The sequence below is a fragment of the Xenopus tropicalis genome, chromosome 1 (genome assembly GCF_000004195.4).
Source record: "Xenopus tropicalis strain Nigerian chromosome 1, UCB_Xtro_10.0, whole genome shotgun sequence".
Taxonomy (NCBI): Eukaryota; Metazoa; Chordata; class Amphibia; order Anura; family Pipidae; genus Xenopus; species Xenopus tropicalis.
In genome coordinates, this window is record NC_030677.2 from 205,810,525 (window position 1) to 205,834,732 (window position 24,208).

Below are 24,208 nucleotides of genomic sequence, written 5' to 3' on the forward strand. Positions count from 1 at the left end.
TTGGTTCAGGAGCTGGAGTTCCCCTTCAAACAGTATAATGCAGTAACTTCCAAACAGTAAGTCCGGCATATGGAGTCAAGCTTTCTGGTGGCATTCGATGATAAGTTTAGTTCTCCTTTAATATCCTGGTAAGAAGAATTAATTAAGCTTACACTGAATACACAGGGAGTACTATCACCCTCCGCTGTGATTGCTGAAAAGCCTACCACAAAAAGGGGTGCCTAATAGCCTCGAGCCGGTGCTTTGCCAACCCGTGCCATATCTACACGCACTGCTGCCAGCAAGGCCAGTATATCAGTAAGGTACGGCGACATTCAATTGCTTTTGTAATGAATAAAATGAAACACACAGCATAATGAGGTTTGTGTAAGGGCCCCCATACAAGGAGGGATTTGGGGGTTCCATAAAACATAATGAGAATGCATTAGCGGCCCCCGCGCCCAGCGTGTCATGTTTAGAACTCTGCCAATTCACGCTGACATCGGAGATTTTGTTTACACAAATTAAAATAAGTTCTTTTTATGTCAAAAAAAGCGAGCGATCCTGCTTGAATTGAGCGAGCTCCAAGCTGCTCCGGAGTTGCCAAAGATTCCGATTTCTAAAATAACAGGACAATATTTACTTCTCATTGGCAGGAATAGGGTCTCTCTGAAGGTGAGCTCCAACACAAGGACGAGCAAAAGCAAAACAAAGAGGCTCGGCCCACGAAGGGGAAAGATGAAGATCGAGGTGCTAAACCCATTCATTCGGCAGCCAGAGAATCCTCCTTCGGCAACATGAATTTCTATAGATAGGGTAACCTGAGCGTGCCTCTCTCTCCGGCACGGCTGTTTATGGAACGGCCATATAATGATATAACAGTGGCATAACAACCTCGGCCACTTTGTATCCACTCTCTCTCTTACAATTCACATTGAAACCCGTGCCAAATCTCGCAGGCTTCACCCACACAGTATTCCAAAAACTCACCCATTAGTACTGCCAGAACGCTAATTCAGTCCCTTATCATTTCCCACCAAGATAACGGCTACATAATCCTTTCTGGGACTCCACTCAACCCTCTTTCTCCACTTCAGCATTCCAGTTTGGCTGCTCCCCAACACAAAGCCTTTGTGGGCCCCCCAAGCCAAAATACCATAATAGGTAATGGGCAAACCTCTTTGAAACCATGAGTTTGAAATGTTTCCCTTACCTTTCAATAGAAAAGAGTAAAATAAGGTGCATGCCCTTACCGTACCACCCCCCCCCCACTACCTGACTACCCCAGAAAGCAAGGTGATGCTGCACTCTAAACAATGGAAATAGCCCTATTGTGTAAGACTAGTAGTAACATCTGTGCACCTACAGCGTTAGCTCAATGGCTATATGCCATATAAATCCACAGTTTATTTCTGTATTCAGTAAGTAAACGGTGGGTCAAAGAGCAGCTCTATGTGGGGGGGGGGGGGAGTGAGGGGAAACTAACTCAACACCATGGTGCCCCATGGGCTGTACATTTTGGATAGTTTGCACAAAGGCAACAAACACTTTTTACATCTGAGTGTGGCTCATTAGTAAAAAAGTTTTGGTATCCCTGGTATAGGCCCACCTGTATGATCTGATTGTTGGCCCCTCCGGGCCAACAATAGGATCAGCTCAATTTGGCTCAGTGTATAGGTGGCCAAATCGGGCCCAGATTGTTTAGTAACCTCACCAAATAAGTGGATCTGCCAGTGTATGGCCAGGATATGTGCAGAAAATGTTTATTTGAGTACTTTCTTTTAGAGTGAAGCACCTGTTAGGTTTGGTTGCAGAGAACCAAATGACTTTCTACCAAATAGTAATTAAAATAACAGGGATTACTGTCATATTTTGGATCACAGAGCTGAGACCCCTCACTTAATTTGGGTCCATTTGAGAACTTTGTTTCCCCTAATTTATCACATTACAAAAATAAAATGATGTTAGTATTTCCTCCGAATGCTTCATAATACAAATGTTAGATTTTGGGGCGAAAAAACATTTGGAAAGGAAAGGTTGCGGTACGATGGAAGGAGGGGTTGGCGGAAGCGCCGAGAGCGCAGTTTACGGAACGTCTGTATCCCACTTACATTGTTTTTGTCACGCACGACTGTCGGAGATCAAAGGAAGGTTCTCTTGCTGCGTTTTTGTAATGAATGCCGTTTCTGTTCCAAAGCAGAGAGAGCAAAAACAGATATTTCCAAAGGGACATTTATAAAGGTGCCAAGATAAAGTGAAATATTGGGAAAATGTTCATTCTTTTGCGGTAGGAAAAAGTTAATGCCCCTTCTCCTGCTTTCTAATGATTAGTTGCAATCTGTGCAGTTTCCATGTTTTCCAAATGGCAAAGTGTATTAAGCCTTCTCTCGGAAAGGTCTGGAAATGTGTGTGGGTTGTAGTGGGATATTCCCATTGCTTCACATGTAAGGGGGCCCTGAATGAGTGGCCTGAGGGCCTTGCAAGGGAACCGGGACATTCACCTAAGGAAAACACCATAACTCAATGTGGCACTAAATGTACCTTATGACTTGTATTTGTTACAATGGAATATCTAGGGGAAAATAAATGTATGGTATCCTTATTTCCAAGCTGCAACTTAAAGTTTAGGAGCTACTACAGCAATTTCACGTGATTCCTCTTGAATCACACATTAGAAAGGGAAAAATAAATAACTAAATATATAGGGATGCACCAAATCCACCATTTTTGGATTCGGCTGAATCCCAAATCATTTGTGAAAGATTTGGCCGAATACTGAACCTTATCCTTTTATGCATATACAAATTAAGATAAGGAAGAGTTAAAAAGAACCTCAAACGTAGTGTTTATGTGACAAAAAATCACATGATTTGAAGCATTGGATTTGGTTCGGCTAGGACCATGGATTCAGCCAAATCCGAATGCTGCTGAATTAGGCTGAATCTTGGCCGAATCCTGAACTGAATCCTGGATGCGGTGCATCCCTAGTATATTATATATTATATATATATATATATATATATATATATATATATACACATATACACACTATCCAGTCCAGAGCATCTGGAGCCCTGTATGTCTAACAGCTCATTCCCCCCCCCCCCCCCCAAAAAAAGCATTAGTGAGATTGGGCACTGATTTGGGGCCTGACTTGCTCTTGGGGTTCCAACTCATCCCACAGGGGTTCAGCTGGGTTGAGATCAGGGCTCTGTGCAGGTCGGTCAGATTCTTCTCCTGAGACGTTAGAAGTGCAATTTGCTGGCTAGCCCCATGATGGTGAGATCCTTTGCAGTTGGGGACATACATGTACAAATGGTGACGCTTCTGATAATAAATAAATAACGCTGTTTTGTGCCCTTGGATGCTCTGCTCTGTGTGTGCGGTTATTACTTAAAAGCTCATTACTGCTCCATATATATATATGTGTGGTTGACACAGTTAGAAACTGCTGAAGTATGTGGGGGTCCGGATGGACTTATTGAGCTGAGTGGCGGGCCCCCCTGTGCATTCTCACAGACTAATTGCTGTGGAACATTCTTTACACGGTTTTGGGTACATCTAGTGACTTTGAACAAGTTGTTCCTAAAGGGCCCTTGTTTATGGACCTATTCACCATGACAACTTTCTTAGAACATGAGAACCAAACTCCGGATGATTTTCTTAAGGCCGATGTGTTTTAATTACAAAGTTGTGTGGTGTGAGCACATGATGGGGAGTATATACGGTGGGGTGTGTCAATTTATATGAGTTTTTTTGCTAGAAATCATAACGGTTGGAGTACAGGCATTCTGGATAACAGGTCCCCTTTATCTGTACTAACTTCTGAACTTTATTTCAGCTCCATTCCCAGAATACCTTCCCACATGTTGGCACATATATAGTGGGAGTTCAGACCCCCCCCCCCAAACAGAATGTAAGCTCTTCAGGGAGGCGTGATGTCATTTCCTGCGGGGGCCCACCTGTTACCCTGTATAAACCCTGGTGCAATGAAGCCTATGTGCTGCCAGCTCTGGAGAAACGGAACCACAATTGTGTGGGCAGCACAAAGAAATAAAATAATCTAAGGGGAAACGCGCCATTTCGCTCTACCTTTGTGTATATATGAGCGCCATTAGTCATTATAATAACTGCACAATAGCGCTTTTATAGGCAAGAGTGGGGGGGGCGGGTAGGATCATTATATGATAAGGCAAAGAGGCAGACACATTTAAATGTTTTTCTTAAGAACATTATTGTTTGTCTTTACGTTAGGAAAAAAATCCTTTTCCTCCAATTCTCGTCGGTTCTGATTATATGGCATGTTAGTGCTCGGCGGCCAAGTAAAATAAACAGCCAGAATGGATCTGGGATATCATACTTGTAGCCCCTAAGGATGCAATAGGCGGATAATCTAGAACAGCTGGTGGGACCCCAAGTTTAACTTGCCCCATTAATGATTTGGAAGAAAAAACATTTACTGTCTGTGAGTCAGTCAAACCCTATTGTGCCCGGCGCAGTATTATGAGCCAACATATTCTATGGAGGGCAAGGGCACGGCATGGGCAGCCCAACATACTCTGGCTGTAGCTACTCTACTGCCAGCAGTGCCCCCAGTAGCTAAGCAAGCAAATGGATGGCCAAAAGTTGCCCATAACTGCCTACTGGCCCAAACACCTAGGTGTCCTTGGGAAGGGTCACTCATAGGTTCCTACATCTTCCTGCATGTATATAAATTGGGCACATGTCCCCCACCCAAATGGCATAATTGGTACTGTATATATCCCCTCCATTTGCCAGAGCCTTCATATATTCATAAAACAAATAGCAGCTTTCACCCATCGGCCATTATTCCTCATCTGTGAGACATTTCTATCTGCAAACAGCACATGTGTGCTGTAACATTCATGCAATCACGAATGCAGGCTTACACGGGCAGAACATACTTTGATTTAAATGTCTTGCTTTGATTGAGCATTGTAATGGTTAAACTAAGCTCAGGAGGGGAGGTTAGGAGAAAAACAGGAGCAGACAGTTAGAGCAGAGTTCCAGTGGGAACCAGCAATGCCATCTCTTCATTGGCTACTAGACTGCAGGGCGTGTTCAGTTCTTCTCAGCTGAGATTACTAAGCATGCTCAGTAGCCTACAGCCAAAGTAAATTCCCGAGGGAGGGGGCCCGAGTGGGTTAGAGGAGGAGAAGGAATACAAAGTGATTATGGGGAAGCTTTTATAAATTACATTTATACACTTTCATTTTTTGGTGTTACTGTTCCTTTAAGGTACTTGTGTTGCGCTGTATCAGTCCTGCCTCTTATGATGAATGGTGTCAACTACTGACACTTGGCACCATGGCTACAGCCATCATGCACCTAGTGCCAGCTCCAGGTTCCCATTCCAGGGTATAATCAATAGACACCAGACTTGTGCCCAGTAAATTACAAATATTGTGTTTAACATGCGCCCGGGGAGTGATGCAAATCCCTCTGTGAAAATGCTCAACTCACCCAATTTGAATTAAAACCCAAGTTCAACTGTGTTCCTTTTGGTGCATCTGGTGCAACTGCAGCAGACACAACTTGGAGGCGTGGCCTTAATACCACTGGAATTATGGGGAGGAAAAGCTTCATAATGGGTAAAACCATGGAAATGTTTGATCAAAATTTCCACTTGTAGCAGTAAATAGACGCAAAGGCGACAAAGGCAAAAACTGCCTTTAATGTAGAACAGCGAGGAGAGATGCGCATCAGCCTGACAGGGACTGGTTTCAGAATGTGCTTTTTAACTAAATATAAAAGTGTATAATGTTTATGCTGTTATCCTTGTCCTGCCACCCTTAACTCAATAAAATTATTATAAAACGCAACGATAAGATCTTTATAATGGCTCCTTTATGGCCGCCTGTACCTCTGCTTTATAGGTAAAGAAACCTTAGTACAAAGGGAGGGAGAATCTGGCTAAATACCTCTCCACCTCGCCCAACACAAGGAGTTTATCTATCAATGCCATCAAATCAAAATGCCTGATGAAACCCATTATTCCCTACACAAGGTGCTACACACAGGCGCTTCTGCCCCATTCAATGCTATATAATCACGCTAACATCTAGAATATATTAAAGCAGGGAAAGTCATTTATAAGAAAACACAAGCAGGACGGAGGTAAGACTGCTGGCAACGTACTGGGCCTGTAGGGAATCCGTGGAGGCACAAATACAAGTACTGTACATGATTACTGGCCGCCCCGGTGGTACAAAGCAGTCTAATCCCGACGCTGGTTACTGTGCAGGGACAGGCAAGGTACTGTTGAGGCTTAATGGAGGTGTAAAGGCCAGGCTTGCTGCTATCAGCACACAGAGACGCGCTGGGCCGTCTGGGCTCTCACTATGTGTAGCCGCACTGTAGGGAAATGACAGGGTGAGTTAAGATAGCAGGGTCTTGTGACCAACCTCTGTGCATCACTGGCACCACAGTGGCTAGACCTCGGCTCCACGCTCTAAGCCCTGGCAAGGGTGCTTCCTGACTCACTGGACACAGTCCCAAACTTCCCGGCTATCCTCTCTCTGACTCCTGTCTCCAATTGTCCGCTTACTGCCCCCTCCTCGCTGTTTAGTTAGCAGCTAGCAATTTCCAAGCTCATAGCGAGCAAGCGGCTCCAAAGTAAACACTTTCTGGGAGAGAGATAAAGTCATGAAATGCCCATACCCTCACTCATGGAATGGCAAAAAGATGAGCTTTGTGGGTTGCACTGCGATCCTTACGGGTAAACTCATTGTACCATTTATAATGTGATGCAGAGGGTCCGAACCTCAGCGTCAGAGTAAAACCCATCAGTACAATGATATGTTGGGGTCTAGGGGGACTTAGCATTGCTCTGAATCCCTGTAACGCTTGGTGTTAAGGGATGGGGTGGGATAACAGCCTGGGGTAGGAGGACACAATGCTAAGGGTTGGGGTGGGATAACAGCCTGGGGTAGGAGGGCACAATGCTAAGGGTTGGGGTGGGATAACAGCCTGGGGTAGGAGGGCACAATGCTAAGGGATGGGGTGGGATAACAGCCTGGGGTAGGAGGACACAATGCTAAGGGTTGGGGTGGGATAACAGCCTGGGGTAGGAGGACAGAATGCTAAGGGTTGGGGTGGGATAACAGCCTGGGGTAGGAGGACACATTGCTAAGGGTTGGAGAGGGATAACAGCCTTGGGTAGGAGGGCACAATGCTAAGGTTTGGGGAGGGATAACAGCCTGGGGTAGGAGGACACATTGCTAAGGGTTGGGGAGGTATAACAGCCTGGGGTAGGAGGGCACAATGCTAAGGGATGGGGTGGGATAACAGCCTGGGGTAGGAGGACACAATGCTAAGGGTTGGGTTGGATAACAGCCTGGGGAAGGAGGGCACAATGCTAAGGGTTGGGGAGGGATAACAGCCTGGGGTAGGAGGACACAATGCTAAGGGTTGGGGAGGTATAACAGCCTGGGGTAGGAGGACACAATGCTAAGGGTTGGGGTGGGATAACAGCCTGGGGTAGGAGGGCACAATGCTAAGGGTTGGGGAGGGATAACAGCCTGGGGTAGGAGGGCACAATGCTAAGGGATGGGGTGGGATAACAGCCTGGGGTAGGAGGACACATTGCTAAGGGTTGGGGAGGGATAACAGCCTGGGTATAGGAGGGCACAATGCTAAGGGTTGGGTGGGATAACAGCCTGGGGTAGGAGGGCACAATGCTAAGGGTTGGGTGGGATAACAGCCTGGGGTAGGAGGGCACAATGCTAAGGGTTGGGTGGGATAACAGCCTGGGGTAGGAGGGCACAATGCTAAGGGTTGGGGTGGGATAACAGCCTGGGGTAGGAGGACACAATGCTAAGGGTTGGGGTGGGATAACAGTCTGGGGTAGGAGGGCACAATGCTAAGGGTTGGGGTGGGATAACAGCCTGGGGTAGGAGGGCACAATGCTAAGGGTTGGGGTGGGATAACAGCCTGGGGTAGGAGGGCACAATGCTAAGGGTTGGGGTGGGATAACAGCCTGGGGTAGGAGGGCACAATGCTAAGGACTAGGGTGGAATTATCCTCTGCATTAGAGGACACCAAAACGCTAGTGACTAGGTGGGGTATGTTCTGGGTTATGAGGACATAACTGAAAGGGCTTGACTATTCTAGGTTAGAAGGGCATAACACTTATGTTTAAGGGAGCTTAAAGTTTTGGGTCAGGAGGCCATAACACTAAGGAACAGGGTAGGATAATGCTGTGATAATTAGGAAGACATACATTCTTTCTGTTTAGCACTTCCTAGATGTCCAAACAAATCAGTAGCCCAACAAAGGCTGCATCTGAAGGAAGGGAGAGATTTGTTTATACAGAGGGCTTCTCAGTGTACTAGAGTTTTGCTCTGCACTTTAGGAAAAAGTATGTGACTTTAATTTTCCGATTTTAATCTACTTAGAGCAAGAACTATGTTCCATAGGGTTCACTGCCCCTTTAAATCCTAGATCATCAGCGCTGCTAAACTGAGGCAGACCTGGAGCTACACTCAATAGACCTTAAAGCACAGAAACTATGGGAGCTTTGTTAGGATTTATGTTTTACGTTTTTGCGTGCAAAGAACCTCTGTGGGAAGCCCTGGGTTCTATTTTAACCCTATTTTGTGCTTAATAATATTAGAAAGTACATTTGCTGATATCTTTTAACACTCTGGGGCAGGCCGTAGCATCGGAATGATAAGTAGGGTGCGTGAAGAACCAGAAAGTCTATTTATTATCCTGATTTCACAAGTGGGCCGATTGCCCAGAGCATGCCTGTCTCTGAATGCACAGTAACGCTGTCAGGGCTGTTTGCTAAATATGCTGATATCCCAGGGCTTAATAATGAAAACAAGCCCATATGTAGTAAGAAAATGAGCGTATAAAATGCTGTTGGATAATGTACCTTTGCATAGGCAGAGATTAGACATGGCTAAATCCCACAATTCCATGTGTATGTGTAATGAGTGCAGCAGCGCTTGCACCTTGCCATGGCTACGGCAGCCCCATACGTACGTCCCTCCTCGTAGCTGCGCTCAGGCTTTACTACATCTGGGATTATTTAAGAGATGTCAAACAGAAGAAATAAATGACTTGGCAATATTTGTTTCGGATGCTGCCAAACTATGCAGCGCGTTCTCTTTGTTTTTGTTTTTTTTTCTTTAATGGCATGATATCATTCAGAAACGACATGCTCTGCGCCCCGCGCCATCTATATCCCCAACCCAGAGCGTTCCAGCTTCGCTCAAACAAGTGATACCTTGGGCTGCGTCCAAGCGCCATCATATTACACATTGGGACTCAAACAGGCGGCCTGATCCCTTCCAGATTGAGCTGGGTGCTGACTCGGCGCTACCTGGGCACTGTACCTGCAGCGGATAGGCCTCTGGGTATTCCTGAAACTATAGTGGTACAGATAGGACAGTCTTCTGTTTAAAGGAAAACTATACCCCCAAACAATGTAGGTCTCTATAAAAATATATAACATAAACAGTTCATATGTAAAACCCTGCTTCATCTAAATAAACCATTTTCATATAAATATACTTTTTAGTAGTAAGTGCCATTGGGTAATCCTAAATAGGAAACTGCCATTTTAGTACTAAGGGCCGCCCCCTGGGATCATAGGAGTCACAGTGCACACAAACAAGCCAAGGCACACATACATGCTAGGCCCCATCAGCCAATGAATGGGCAGAGTTCTGCCTTTTGCTCCCACACTACTTCCTGTTACAGTTAGAGCTGCATCACTTCCTGTCAGCTGATCTCTGAGGGAGCACACAGCCCATCACTAAATGGCGGCTCAAGGGAAAGGGTGTAAAAGGGCAATATTTACTGATATATATATTCCAGTTAGGGGAGATTCTTTAATAGGTCACTTAATATAATATAAACTGTCTGTCTGTTGGTTACGTATTCATTCTGGGGGTATAGTTTCCCTTTAAGCCATAATTCTGTTACAAGATAAGAACTGAAGCCCGTTATCCAGAAAGCTCCAAATTATGGTAAGGCCATAGTATTGAATCAAATAATTTACTTTATTGAATTTAAGATTTCCTTTTTCTCTGTAATAATAAAACAGTAGATAAGCTACAACTAATCCTTTTTTGAGGCAAAACAATCCTACTGGGGTTATTAAATATTCAAATTATTTTTTTTTAGTAGACATTAAGCATAGCTATCCAAATTATGTAAAGACCCCCCTTAACTAAAGGTCAGGAAATGTGCATTGATAATTTTCTTCCACCCCATAAAAGTGAACTTAGCACCCTGTGTGCCCCCAGAGACCCCCATATCTATCGCAGGCCCTGAGAGACATTGCAACCAAGGGCTCCTCTAATAGGCTACAACTCCCAGAATGCCACAGTGTAAGAGGTCCCTGATTGCTGCATTACACCGATGAGATGGATGTATGGCAGGCAGACTATAAGGCGCAGCAGGCAGGAATGGCCACAGAAATATCTGCTTGTTAATTCAGTAGGGAAAGGGCACACAGGCTCCTTTATTAATGGAGAGCACTTGGAAAGTGACTGCCCCTTGTCTTGTACCTGCGCTCTCACTGGGAACTGTAAATGTCACCGTGCTGGGAGCGGGGAAGGGAAAACCGACGCACTATGTGCTGAAATAGAACATACTGCAGGGTCTGAAAAACATGTTTTCTGCATAGAAGCCAGTGATTTATGGGATATGTATGTATACGCATGTATGTATTATTACAGTCTGCTGCTAGGTTTGTCTTTCTGTATCTCTTATACAGGACAATCACAGCTTCAACACAAACATATAAAGTTGGGGTAACAACCTAAAGCCCTGAACTACAAACTCAATGCCGCACCCGAATTAAATGTTTTTTTACCCAGAATGCAGGTTTGTTTTTTATGAATTCCAGCGCAATTGCAGTTGCAAGGAGGTGTTGTGCCTGACACAATTGCACCCTATGTGGTTTCACACGAATTAGATGCAATTACTCTGGAAATTACATGAGTTGGGACAGGGTTACTTACTAAAATCAGTGTCAAAATGGCATTTGTGGGCGACACTTTAGGCACAAGTCTGCAGGGCATACACGAGACGGTGTGGGGACCCTGGTATTACCGGCAGCTTGGAGGCTTGGGTGCAGTTTGGTACAGGAGGCAGTGGGGACTCGCTATCATCAAGCCAACAAGTCCCCAATTATGAGTAGAAAGCAGAACCAAACCAGCCAATGAGATTAATAGAACAGGCTAGGCCAACCTGTAGTCAAACAAGCATCAGAACATTTACAGAATTTGACCAGCCTATAGCCAATGACAACAATAGAACATTCACAAAGTAGACCAACCTGTAGCCAATGAGATCAATAGAACAGGCTAGGCCAACCTATAGTCAATCAAAGCAACAGAACATTTACAGAATTAAACCAACCTATAGCCAATGACAACAATAGCACATTCACAAAGTAGACCAACCTGTAGCCAATGAGATCAACTGAACATTTACAGAGCAGACCAACCTATAACCAATCAAAATATAGCACATTCACAGCCTAGACCATCCGAAAGCCAATCAGAGCATTACAAAAAGCACAATACCGCCATATATAAACATTAAACCATCTCCTAAAAATGTGGCTTCAGACTTCTCCGCTGCAAATCCATCTTTCTCCTTCTACTGACCTCTGAACTTGGAGACTCACAATTAGATATGTGATGTGAAGTTATGTGTTTTTACAACATTTTTTTTGCATAAGATTTCCATGGGTGGGTAAGTGTTTTATGGACTCATTGGGACATTTAATTCTATGAGCAAATGCCTTAGGAATTTCAACTATCTGGCACCAAAGCGCAGTATACACCCATAAATATTGTTAGATTGTTTTGGTATGGTTTGTTTCTTGGAAATAGGTAGTTGTTTTTTGCTCTTGTTATTTTTATTTTTTTTTCCTGATACGGTGATATTGTAGATCATTCATGGAATCATTCTGTTTTCTTCCCCCAATCAATCAGCCATGCAATATGGTTAGGTCAAAACCAACATCTACAACCATCACCGTTTGTCACTCTGCTGGAACAAAACAATGGGGCACGAGGGGCTCAATAACTAAATGTGGCCACAGATGCCCAGATGGACCATTTGGGCGACTCTGACCAGGCTGTCCCATCATGGGCAGTCAGTCAAACTGGAATTCTATCTACCGATTTCCTAGGGCAGATGGGGCATCAAGAGACAAGGAAGCAGCGATCGTTATGTCTGGGTGATTATCACAAATGACCCACAGAAATCTTTCAAATGACCCACAGAAAAGAGGGACATATGAGAGCACATATTTATTTTGCTTTTTTTGTTAGAACCCCTTTTTATTCTAAAAGAAAGGGTTCCATGGAACGTTCAGGAACAAGACACCACAGCCAACGTGATGCAGCTGGTAGAGATGCAAGAAAACTATGACTAGGAATTAATTGGAGGAGGCGGCATTAAACAGTAGCATTCTGCTTGGATTTATATCTTAGTGCCAAGGTAATTGAACTATGGACAAGCAATATCCTAGAGAAGAGACAATTTAGGCACAAGTCTGCGGGGCACACTAATACAAGATGCTGTGGGAACCCTGGTATTACCGGCAGCTTGGAGGCTTGGGTGCAGTTTGGTACAGAAGGCAGTGGGGACTCGCTAGCCAACATGTCCCCAATTAATGCCAATTAATGAGATGTATTGAACAGGCTAGGCCAACCTGTAGTCAATCAAAATTGACCAACCTATAGCCAATGACAACAATAGCACATTCACAATGTAGACCAACCTGTAGCCAATGAGATCAATTGAACATTTACAGAGCAGACCAACCTATAGCTAATGAGATCAATTGAACATTTACAGAGCAGACCAACCTATAGCCAATCAAAGCATTAGAAAATTTGCAAAATTAGACCAATCGTTTGCCAATGAGAGCAATAGAAGTTTAAAAGGCTAGACCAGTGGTTCTCAACCTTCCTAATGCCGTGACCCTTTAATACAGTTCCTCGTGTTGTGGTGACCCCCAACCATAAAATTATTCCTAAGACCTTTGGAAATATGTGTTTTCTGATGGTCTTAGGCGACCCTTGTGAAAGGGTTGTTCCACCCCCAAAGGGGTCCCAACCCACAGAATGGGCAGTGAGTCAAACTGGAAATTCTATCTACTGATTTCCTAGGGCAGATGAGGCATCAAGAGACAAGCAAGCAGCGATCGTTATGTCTGGGTGATTATCACAAATGACCCACAGAAAAGAGGGACATATGAGAGCACTTTGAGCAAATTCATTTAGTTTTTTTTGTGAGAACCCCTTTTTATTCTAAAAGAAAGGGTTCCATGGAACGTTCAAGAACAAGAGACCACAGCCAACGTGATGCAGCTGGTAGAGATGCAGGAACACAACTATGACTAGGAATTAATTGGAGGAGGCGGCATTAAACAGCTAAGTAGCATTCTGCTTGAATTTATATCTTAGTGACAAGGTAATTGAATTATGGACAAGCAATATCCCAGAGAAGAGACAATAAGGTTCCTAATAACGTCTCACTCAAAGATTGGGATGGGCTTACTGGAAGAGAGGGTGGTCACGGTCAGGCATCACTCCAACCACTCCCACCGCCATTTCATTTTGACACACACAGGCTACACACAATTAAAGCAGTTGTCAGGCTTTTTTTAGTCCAGCTTCCCCTTGGAGGTGTAGCTCTGGGGTCAAGTGGCCCCTTAGCTTATAACAAGGTTCCATATACAGATAACTATAGGTAGGCCAGTCATTCAGCCATAGTTCTGAGAATATTTAGGCCAGCTCCATAGTTTGGGAACCAATGAATAAAAAGCACATTAAAGGGCGTTTTGTTGTTTTGAGCTTGAGGGATTACGGCAGTGGAACCACAAACTCTAAACCACTTGTTTACCTGGTAAAATTAACTCTAGTTGGGTATAGCGATATTTTGGAAATTTGATACCGTCTGAAACTCATCTCTTCAATAGAGTTCTTACTTACCCTTATGGTCAAGGGTACAAGTACATAAATAGTATTTGAAAACACACTAATGAAGTACAGCTATATGGTCTGTATGAATGCTGGGGACCCGGGCTTTTCCAGATAAGGGATCTTTCCAAAATATGGATCTCCATACCTTAAGTCTACTAAAAAATTATTTGAACATTAACTTAACCCAATAGGATTGTTCTGCCCCCAATAAGGGGTAATTATATCTTAGTTGGGATCAAGTACAGGTACTGTTTTATTATTACAGAGAAAAGGGAATCATTTAACCATTAAATAAACCCAATAGGGCTGTTCTGCCCCCAATAAGGGGTAATTATATCTTAGTTGGGATCAAGTACAGGCACTGTTTTATTATTACAGAGAAAAAGGAATCATTTAACCATGAAATAAACCCAATAGGGCTGTTCTGCCCCCAATAAGGGGTAATTATATCTTAGTTGGGATCAAGTACAGGTACTGTTTTATTATTACAGAGAAAAGGGAATCATTTAACCATGAAATAAACCCAATAGGGCTGTTCTGCCCCCAATAAGGGGTAATTATATCTTAGTTGGGATCAAGTACAGGTACTGTTTTATTATTACAGAGAAAAGGGAATCATTTAACCATTAAATAAACCCAATAGGACTCTTCTGCCCCAATAAGGGGTAATTATATCTTAGTTGGGATCAAGTACAGGTACTGTTTTATTATTACAGAGAAAAGGGAATCATTTAACCATTAAATAAACCCAATAGGACTCTTCTGCCCCCAATAAGGGTAATTATATCTTAGTTGGGATCAAGTACAGGTACTGTTTTATTATTACAGAGAAAAGGGAATCATTTAACCATTAAATAAACCCAATAGGGCTGTTCTGCCCCCAATAAGGGGTAATTATATCTTAGTTGGGATCAAGTACAGGTACTGTTTTATTATTACAGAGAAAAGGGAATCATTTAACCATTAAATAAACCCAATAGGACTCTTCTGCCCCCAATAAGGGTAATTATATCTTAGTTGGGATCAAGTACAGGTACTGTTTTATTATTACAGAGAAAAAGAGTATCAATTGTAAAAATTTTAATTATTTGTTTATAATATACTCTATGGGAGATAGCCTTTCTGTAATTTGGAAATTCTGTATAATGGGTTTTCAGATAACGGATACCTACAAGGTACTGGTCATTATTATTATCTGAATTATTTGCTTAAAATAGACTCTAAGGAAGGCTTTTCATATTTTAGAGTTTTCCAGATAATGGATCCCATACCGGTAGTGCATATTTTATCCCTTAGGTAACTGGTGCCCAGATCATACCAGTGAGATCTCACCTGTGTTAAACTTTAAAGAAAACTGAGTGAGTGTATTTCAATGTAGAACATCTACTGGTGGTGTTTGTGGCTGGTACAGTGCTTCTGTGGTTCTACAGATCATCAGCTCACAATCTACCTTTTGTCTTGCAGGTATGGGATTTATGATCCAGAACACTTGGTACCTGAGGTTTTCTAGATCAGGGATGACACAGAGCTGGACATGTCCACAAGAACACACTGGTCGGGAAGAGGTTGCCAAGGTTCTCTGGCCTCACGTTTTGGTTTGTTTTTGCATGTTTCATTGTTTGTAATTGCTTTGTTTCTTATGTTGCATTGTTTGTATATTTCCCAATCCATTGTCAGGCTCTAGAGAACACATTGACGCATACAACTACAGGATTAGTTGGCCAACCTGCCCCACTGAAAACCACTGGACTCCCAAGTGACTCTGATAAGGAAATTCAGTCCTTTTGGCCATGCCTTATGCAGAACCGAACAAATTAACACAGTTGGTTAGTCGCATTGCATCATGTATGTGAAGCTGGCTCTTGCCTTGAGGAACCTATTGGTTTGTGAAAGAGGGAAAATAGGAGGTTGCTTTGACCTTGTTTCTATAATCTTCCAGCTTCTATCAAATAAGTTGATCAGGGGTCTTCGCCCGCAAAAGATTTCAGCTCCAAAATGGCTTTCCACTCGGAGTGGCTGGTGGAAAGCCCTTTGCTTCTGTATTCCAAAGTCGTGCAAAGTTCCCTCCTGCAGGCAACTTCGGAAAACTGAAGCAATGCGAAGGGCTTTCTACCGGCGACTCTGTGGGTTCTTAACTTTAAAAGGGACAAAAACTTTTGAAAATACATTATCCCATCCATTGCATAGTCATTACGGGCTACATCGCTCTAGAACTTACCTGTGAGCCACATTCAAATATAAAAAAAGGTGGAGAGCAACTCAGGTATGAAAAAAGTTCCTGGGGGGTGCCAAATAAGAGCTGTGATTGGCTATTTAGTAGCCCCTATGGGGACTGGCAGCCTACAGGAGACTCTGCTTGGCTGTACACTTGGATTTTTTGCAACCAAAACTTGCCTCCAAGCCAGAAACTCAAAAATAAGCACCTGCGTTGAGGCCACTGACAGCAACATTTAAGGTGTTGGTGAGTAACATGTTGCCCCCGAGCCACAAGTTGGGGGATCACTACTCTAGAAGCTGTAAGTCAGTGATCCCCAACCCCTTGGATGTTGGGGATCCAACATCCAAACCAGGGAGTTATTTTTTAATTCCTGACTTGGGGCAAGTTTTGGTTGAATAAAAACAAGATTTCCTACCAAATAAAGCCCCTGTAAGCTGATTGGGTGCATAGAGGCCCCTAATAGCCAATCACAGCCCTTATTTGGCTCCTCCATGAACTTTTATGGTGCTTGTGTTGCTCCCCAAGTCTTTTTACATTTGACTGTGGCTCACGTGTAGGAAAGGTTGGGGATCCCTGCTGTAAGTCCAGAGACATGAAAAAGACATCCTCGAACCTACCCTCTTCTAAAGTGTCAAAGGCCGGCAGCCCACTTGTTGTGATTCTTTGTTCCAATGGATACATTGGGGAAATGTTGGTGCTACAGAAAGATAATTCTTGTGGCTGGAGACATTAAACACACTTTTCTAGTACCTCTTGCTGTTCTTTGCTGTTAACTTGGGACAACTAGATGACATAAAGACAATGACCTTGGGAGTGTTTGAGTTAGGAGTACCAGTGAAATATCAGCTTTGGTACCTGCAGACATAGTGACTAAACTTGAAACTATAATTATTAACGTAAAAAAAAAAGTTATTTATTATGTTTCGTATACAACCCCTTTTATAAAATCTGTGCAGGAACAGAGAAACTTTAAATAGTGAAGTAGGAGGACATACACTGGCTTATTGTGTGCGTATTTTGCCTCTGCCTATTTGCGTACTTTACGGTCTATTTAAGGACAAATAAACAGAATATAAACACTACTTATAAATAGCTTAGATTTTACCTTTAATTCACAATTAAAGCCTGTTTTCATTAAGTTGAAGACTTGGGTACGGGCATGAGATGCCGGGGGGCTAAACAGCCGAAAGCAGCGCCGCTTGGGGAAGATAAATAAGACAAGCTGTGTAAGTGGTGGGTCACGGTTCTGACGCTTCTGATACGAGTGAGAATCTGCTGTTGGAATGGGACCCAGGGGTTGAGTCCAGTAAATAATAATGAAATAGGAGGAAAGGAATATAATTCCTCAGGGTGTTGCTGAATAAGGGGGACAGCGAGACAGTGCGGCAGTGTGGGAACACGTGTGTGCTTCATGGCGACACGAGATAAAGGCAAAGCTGTGAGAAGTGAATGAGTAAGGCAGCGCAAGTTCATGAGCTCGGCAAATCTCTTTCCTAGGAAGGTGCCAAGGCAAAGCCCTGCTGAACGATAAACACATTGCAAAAGTAATACATAATTGGAACAGTGATGCCGTAGCCCCAGCTGGCACCCACTCACAGGGCTGCTATGCAGGGTACGGGGAGTCTGCAACTCTTAATCGATTGCTGGGGGTGGGAACATGATGTTTATTTCTCAAATAACCAACTTAACCGGTCGCAGGAACCTTTCCTAGCAGCCAGGAAGCTTATTGTCAGGGTCACTAGCAAGTTCTGACCCATTCTTCCTTGGCCCACTATAAACCCGCTAATCACAAGCCGTCCGTTGTAGAAAACAGACATTGCAGATATCCAGATAATGTCATTGTGAGATGCATGCAGGTTGCCGACAGGCCTACTATACACATGGGGAAGATTTAACGTGGCCATACACTGTCCAATCTGCTCATTTGGAGATCGTCTCCCGATATGCCCACCTACATATAGGGCTAATTAATCAAATTAAAATGGTGGATATATGAGCCGTCAGAATGAGGACTGCATTAACGAGCCAACGTGGTCCCCAATCCGAGGGTAAATCAAACCTGCCCGATAAAGATCTGCCCAATTTTAGGCCAGATATTGGTCAGGTAAGCACGTCGGGGGTGCCCATACACAGGCAGATAAACTGAAAGACCCAAATCAGCAGCTGAAATCTGCCCGTATACGGCCACCTTTAGTAGGGCTCATTTATAAACCTTGGGCACCTGGGCAATAAGCCGCAGCAACCAACTAATGCTTAGATTTTTCCAGAGAGCTGCAGGTAGAACAATGAAAACAAACATCTGATTGGTTGCCATGGGTTACTGCCCAGTTACAAATTTGCCCAGTGTTTATAAATAATCCCCAGTGCCCCTTAGTAAGAAACATGGGGGCAAATCAAGACTGGTATCTACGTGCAAGCGTCCTCCTAATCTCAACTTATACAACAACACTGTCCATTTAACTTGCCCTTTACCTTCATGCTACACTGACAATTGGCCACCATATATCTATATATCCTTATAACCCGCTGCGCTATAAAACCTGCCATGCACAATCATTTTTGTAAGGGTTTTTATAATCGTCAGTTATTATTTTACAGATAACATCAAACTCAGATCACCTGTTACTGTTTGGCTTTCTTGTTTATTACACAGCGTATGTGATGTAAGGCTTTATTGCTCATAATAAGGCAAAGAGCACCCCTGTATGTATTATATTGTCTATATTACTGTGTAGATCCTGGAGTGCATAAAATTTGTGCCATGATTAAACCTAGTGTGCTACTGCCCCCTGCAGGACAATGGGAGGCGCGCGCCTTGGCACTCAGTTGCGACTACTGAGAATCCTCAACTTGTTTGCAGAAAGTTCTGAGTACCAAGAAAACATATAGATAGTACAAGCAAGGAAAGGTCACCATGGAATAAACGGCAGGTCTCTGTTTGGGTTTCTGGCTGAAGGATAAATCTGCCAGACATCCACATGGTGTTGCAGGACAGACGCGTCAGTATTATGTTATGTATTGTAATTTATATAGCGCTGACACATTTCCACAGCACTTTACAGAGATAATTCATTATTCACATTAGTTCCTGCCCCAGAGGAGCTTACAATCTAAGGCACCTATCATGCTCAATTTAGAAGTCAATTAACCTGCCTGTATGTTTTTGGAGTGTGGAAGGAAACCGGGGTACCCAGGGGAACCCCACACAGACACAGGGAGAACATACCAACTCCATACAGATGGTGTCCTGGCTGGGATTGAACATGGGACCCCAGTACAGCAAAGCAGAAGTCCTACCCACTGAGCCACTGTGCTCTTTGTATTCCCACTACCCTATCAGAATTGCAACATCTTTAGTTACAATGCATTCCACTGCCCACCATCAAACTGGAAGTAATGACCTTTAGAGTGTTAGCTCTTAATATATATGCTATATAAATCAGTGATGATACTAAAGATGAAGTGATGTCATCACTGACCAGAAGTGACATCCATCTCATCCCGGTGACTTCATAATAACATGTCAGATCATGAGGCCTGGATTGAACCATTCATACAAGCAGGGCCTTCTGGTACTTCTACAGTTTTCAAACCCACATCTGATGGTTTGTGAATGGGACTGATAGCTCCATGTTCTGGAATCAGTTTGCCCTACGATGGGTTATTTTGTTCAGCCCGTGTTGGGTTCTGCAGTGCTCATAGGGGTTCACAGAACAAACCTAAAATTTCAAAATTCGCATTTGGGGGCCACGTACCGGGCTACATTCTATCAGAAAGAAAAGACTAAATGCTCATACCGTTCAGGCAGAAAAGGCAAAGTTGCTTGGATATCGTGTCACTTGTCAGCAATCAAACGGATTACAGCTTGGTTCCAGTGCTTTCTAGGTTGGGTTGTCAGTGTTCTGAGCTGCCACAAGTTGGTTCTACCCTTTGTTCTACTAGGTCTGCCCACTTCATAGTTGGAAAAAAAGATTAAAATAGGATCCCTTGCCCCTGGGCATGCCTCTGCTCATCTCTGAAGAAGGGGCAGGCAAGACTAAAATTGGCCATACACGCTAAGATCCGCTCGCTAGTTGCCAAGCGAGCGGATCTTCTCCCGATATCCCCATCTACGGGTGGGCGATATCTGGGCAATTTGGTTGTTTGGCGCTAGGGCCAAACAATCGAATTAGAACTACGTCCATCGGTTCGGGGACCACATCAACAAGGCGATGCGGTCCCCGATCCGACTAATTTTCAAACCTGCCCAATCAAGATCTGGCCGAGTTAAAGTCTAAGGGACCGATATCGGCAGCTAGAATCGGCCCGTGTATGGGCACCTTAAGAAGCACCCCCCCCACGGCTCACCCAGATATATTACTTTGTGTTACTGGTTTCTGCCCCAGTTTGCTGGATCATTGCTGCATTCCCACTTTAATAGGCCTTACCCCTCCATCCCGGCCTGTTGCTCTAATTACATCCCACGGAAACGGCATGGCATTTGGGTTATGTATCTGCCTAGTGAACTCTGCAGAGCACTTAATCACCAGGAAAATGCTATCTCTGCTGATCGTGTGGAATCTTATTGATCTCTCTGTATCTGAAAAGCTTAATATACACCGAGACTTCCAGTCTGGGGCCCCCAGGGAAAGGAAAACATTGCAGTATTTCATGAATATTCTCACATGGACACATAGGAACGTCGATAGCGCTGCTCAATATGTCATAATGTTTCATCCGTGGGACTTTCCCCGAAGCCCCTACTCTTCTTCTCTTCCATATGAATCCTGCAGCCAGGTCTGTACCAACACTCACTATATATCTGATAAGTTATAGATAAAGGGAAATCTCAGCGGATTAGTCTTTCAGAAACAGTTCTAATAACTGTAGGACTGAAAATATACATTTCCACCCCATAGCTCACCCTAAGGATGGTGGGCACTCTTTGTTGCCCGTGGTTAAATCTTTGTTACCACAATTTGTGGGTTCTGCCAAATGCCAGGAGGGCTGCTGTAAGAGACAGTCGCTATTTATTGGGCTGGGGGGGGGGGGGGGGACTCTGTCTGAATTTGACATTCTAGGACCTATTTCAATTTCCAGTCTGCTCAGAGGTATATAGATGATCAAAAAGTCTTTCTCATCTTGCCCAACATGGTGCTATAAGGTGAGCCCCCTGCCACTGCTGAAACCCACTCAATGGACCAGACCCACTGACCCACCTCTATATATCTATGTACCCATTACAGGCTCCCCGATGGAAATTGACTGGATTAGTTGAAAAAATATCGTTTATAGCTAGGACTGAATGGGGCAATGGACGCACTCTTCTCCCAATACGTTTGGGGACTATTTTGAATTAGAATATGAGCCCAATTCAGAACCTATCTGCCCCCCGCCCCCCCGCCATCATTGTAATATTACTATGCTCCCTCATAACTCACTACTCATCCTAGGGACTCTCGGAAAGCCTGACGCGTAAAGGACAACTAAAGCTGAACAGAGAATTAGGCTACAGAATGCTAGACCTTACTTAGCAGCAGCCCAGAGCACAATGAGCACGTGCAGTGTCACTGGCACTCAAAAGATGGCCTAACAACATCCAAGATGGAGGTGGACAACTTTGAAGCACTGGGTCGTAACCCTGCTGAACTTCTGGGCTGGTACAGTACCAGTACATAAAATACAGCATTTATAGCCATATATTCACGTTCTTTATTACAGCAGTGTGACTGTTTAAGCAGACTGCCTACCAACACATGAACTATAGCTTTTTACAGACACAGACTGGTGCCACGAGTGCATTTCCCCACGGGCCACTGCTTGCAGCACAAAGTAGCGGCTTCTGAAATACACGGCAGGACTTTGATCTTACACAGATTTATGAAGAGTGCGGAGAAATGCCATTTCCCAAACTAGGAGTATAAACAAACAGGTTACTCACTTGCCACGCCAGATGCCAGCCCGTAAAGGAGGCCCCCTCCGTCCTGCTGCTGCGGGAAGATGTGGGAGCCGGGAGGGGGGCTTTTCTCCTGCCGTATAAAGTTGTACAGCAGGGTCTTCACCAGCCTACTAGTGTAGGGGAGGCTGATGGGAAACAAACATATACAGTTAGTTAAGAAGTTAGTGAGAAAGACACTTGGTGATATTAGAGCACAGACTCCCTACACAGCCTCCCCGTGTAACTGAATGCACTCCCCTGTACTAAGCACAATTCAGCAGGAACAGCCCCCTAAGTTTGCTCATAGCCTGTACAGAGAGATACCATAATACTACGGCAGCATAGGGATTCCCCTATACTAAGCACAATTCAGCAGGAACAGCCCCCTAGGTTTGCTCATAGCCTGTACAGAGAGATACCATAAAACTATGGCAGCATACGGATTCCCCTGTACTAAGCACAATTCAGCAGGAACAGCCCCCTAAGTTTGCTCATAGCCTGTACAGAGAGATACCATAAAATTATGGCACATAGGGATTCCCCTGTACTAACCCAATTCAGCAGGAACAGCCCCCTAAGTTTGCTCATAGCCTGTACAGAGAGATACCATACAACTATGGCAGCATACGGATTCCCCTGTACTAACCCAATTCAGCAGGAACAGCCCCCTAAGTTTGCTCATACCCTGTACAGAGAGATACCATAAAACTATGGCACATAGGGATTCCCCTGTACTAAGCACAATTCAGCAGGAACAGCCCCCTACGTTTGCTCATAGCCTGTACAGAGAGATACCATAAAACTATGGCACATAGGGATTCCCCTGTACTAAGCACAATTCAGCAGGAACAGCCCCCTAAGTTTGCTCATACCCTGTACAGAGAGATACCATAAAACTATGGCAGCATAGGGATTCCCCTGTACTAAGCACAATTCAGCAGGAACAGCCCCCTAAGTTTGCTCATACCCTGTACAGAGAGATACCATAAAACTATGGAACATAGGGATTCCCCTGTACTAAGCACAAATCAGCAGGAACAGCCCCCTAAGTTTACTCATAGCCTGTACAGAGAGATACTATATATCTATGTGAGTGTAGGTTTTCCCATTGAATTAGCATCACTAGGAAATGATGGCAGCTCAGTTTTGCCACAGAACTGTCAGTACCTAAATGATACAAAGATAGTTTGTTTGTGCACAGAAGGTTCCTTCACTACCTGCATATTTATACGTATGACTGGCATTTGCCATACTGCTTGTTCATTCACACAGGGCAACTTATGTCTCATTCTTTCAGTGGAAAATAAAGATAAACACCATTTATAAATCAGGATTACTCTGCTGCACCATTGTTGAGCAATCAAAATCAATGGCAGCTTTCTATGCAGAGAAACCTCAGGAGCCATAAGCAGGAGAGCAAATAAGGACATACCAGGGGCCCTTCATCAAGTGCCTGTGTATGGGACTTTCATGGAGAATATCCTTGCGGAACAGCTGATACGACAGCAGCACGATCAGGGCAGTGACGGCTTCCAGCAAGATACTGTAGGTGAGATCTCTAAATAAAAGCAAAAACAGGCAGTTACCACAACATACATATTAGGGATACAGTCATGGTGTTTATGGGATACTTTCTATTCTAAATGACACTGTTACATAGCAAATATATCACTCCAACTTGCAGCACAGCAGTAAAGTGTGCCTGAGTCTGAGCTTTCAGAAGGAGCCAGCGCTACACATTAGAACTGCTTTCAGCTAACCTATTGTTTCTCCTACTCCCATGTAACTGGAGGAGTCCCAAGCCGGACTTGGATTTCTTACTATTGAGTGCTATTCTGATACCTACTGGGAGCTGCTATCTTGCTCCCTTCCCATTGTTCTGCTGATCGGCTGCTGGGGGTGAGGGGGGGGGGGATATCACTACAACTGGCAGCGCAGCCGTAAAGTGTGAGTGAAGTTTATCAGAGCACAGGTCACATGGCTGTGGCACCCTGGGAAATGAAGAATATGGCTAGCCCCATGGGAAAAACAGATTACAATGCAGGATTCTGCTGGAGAAGCTCTATTAACTGATGGGTTTTGACACATTTCCCATGACAGTATTCCTTTAATGAC

At 44.1% G+C, this 24,208-nt stretch overlaps 1 protein-coding gene across 3 annotated transcripts in view; it reads right to left on the reverse strand.

Annotated features, from left to right (window-relative positions):
- dym (dymeclin) overlaps positions 1-24,208 on the reverse strand; it is a 198,700-nt gene that overhangs the window by 119,841 nt on the left and 54,651 nt on the right. For all 3 annotated transcript variants that reach the window (XM_031901402.1, XM_031901401.1, NM_001045778.2), the window contains 2 exon segments: positions 23,526-23,651; positions 22,097-22,239 (listed from right to left, as the gene is read on the reverse strand). In XM_031901402.1, the coding sequence (XP_031757262.1) occupies positions 22,097-22,239; positions 23,526-23,651 (269 nt within the window).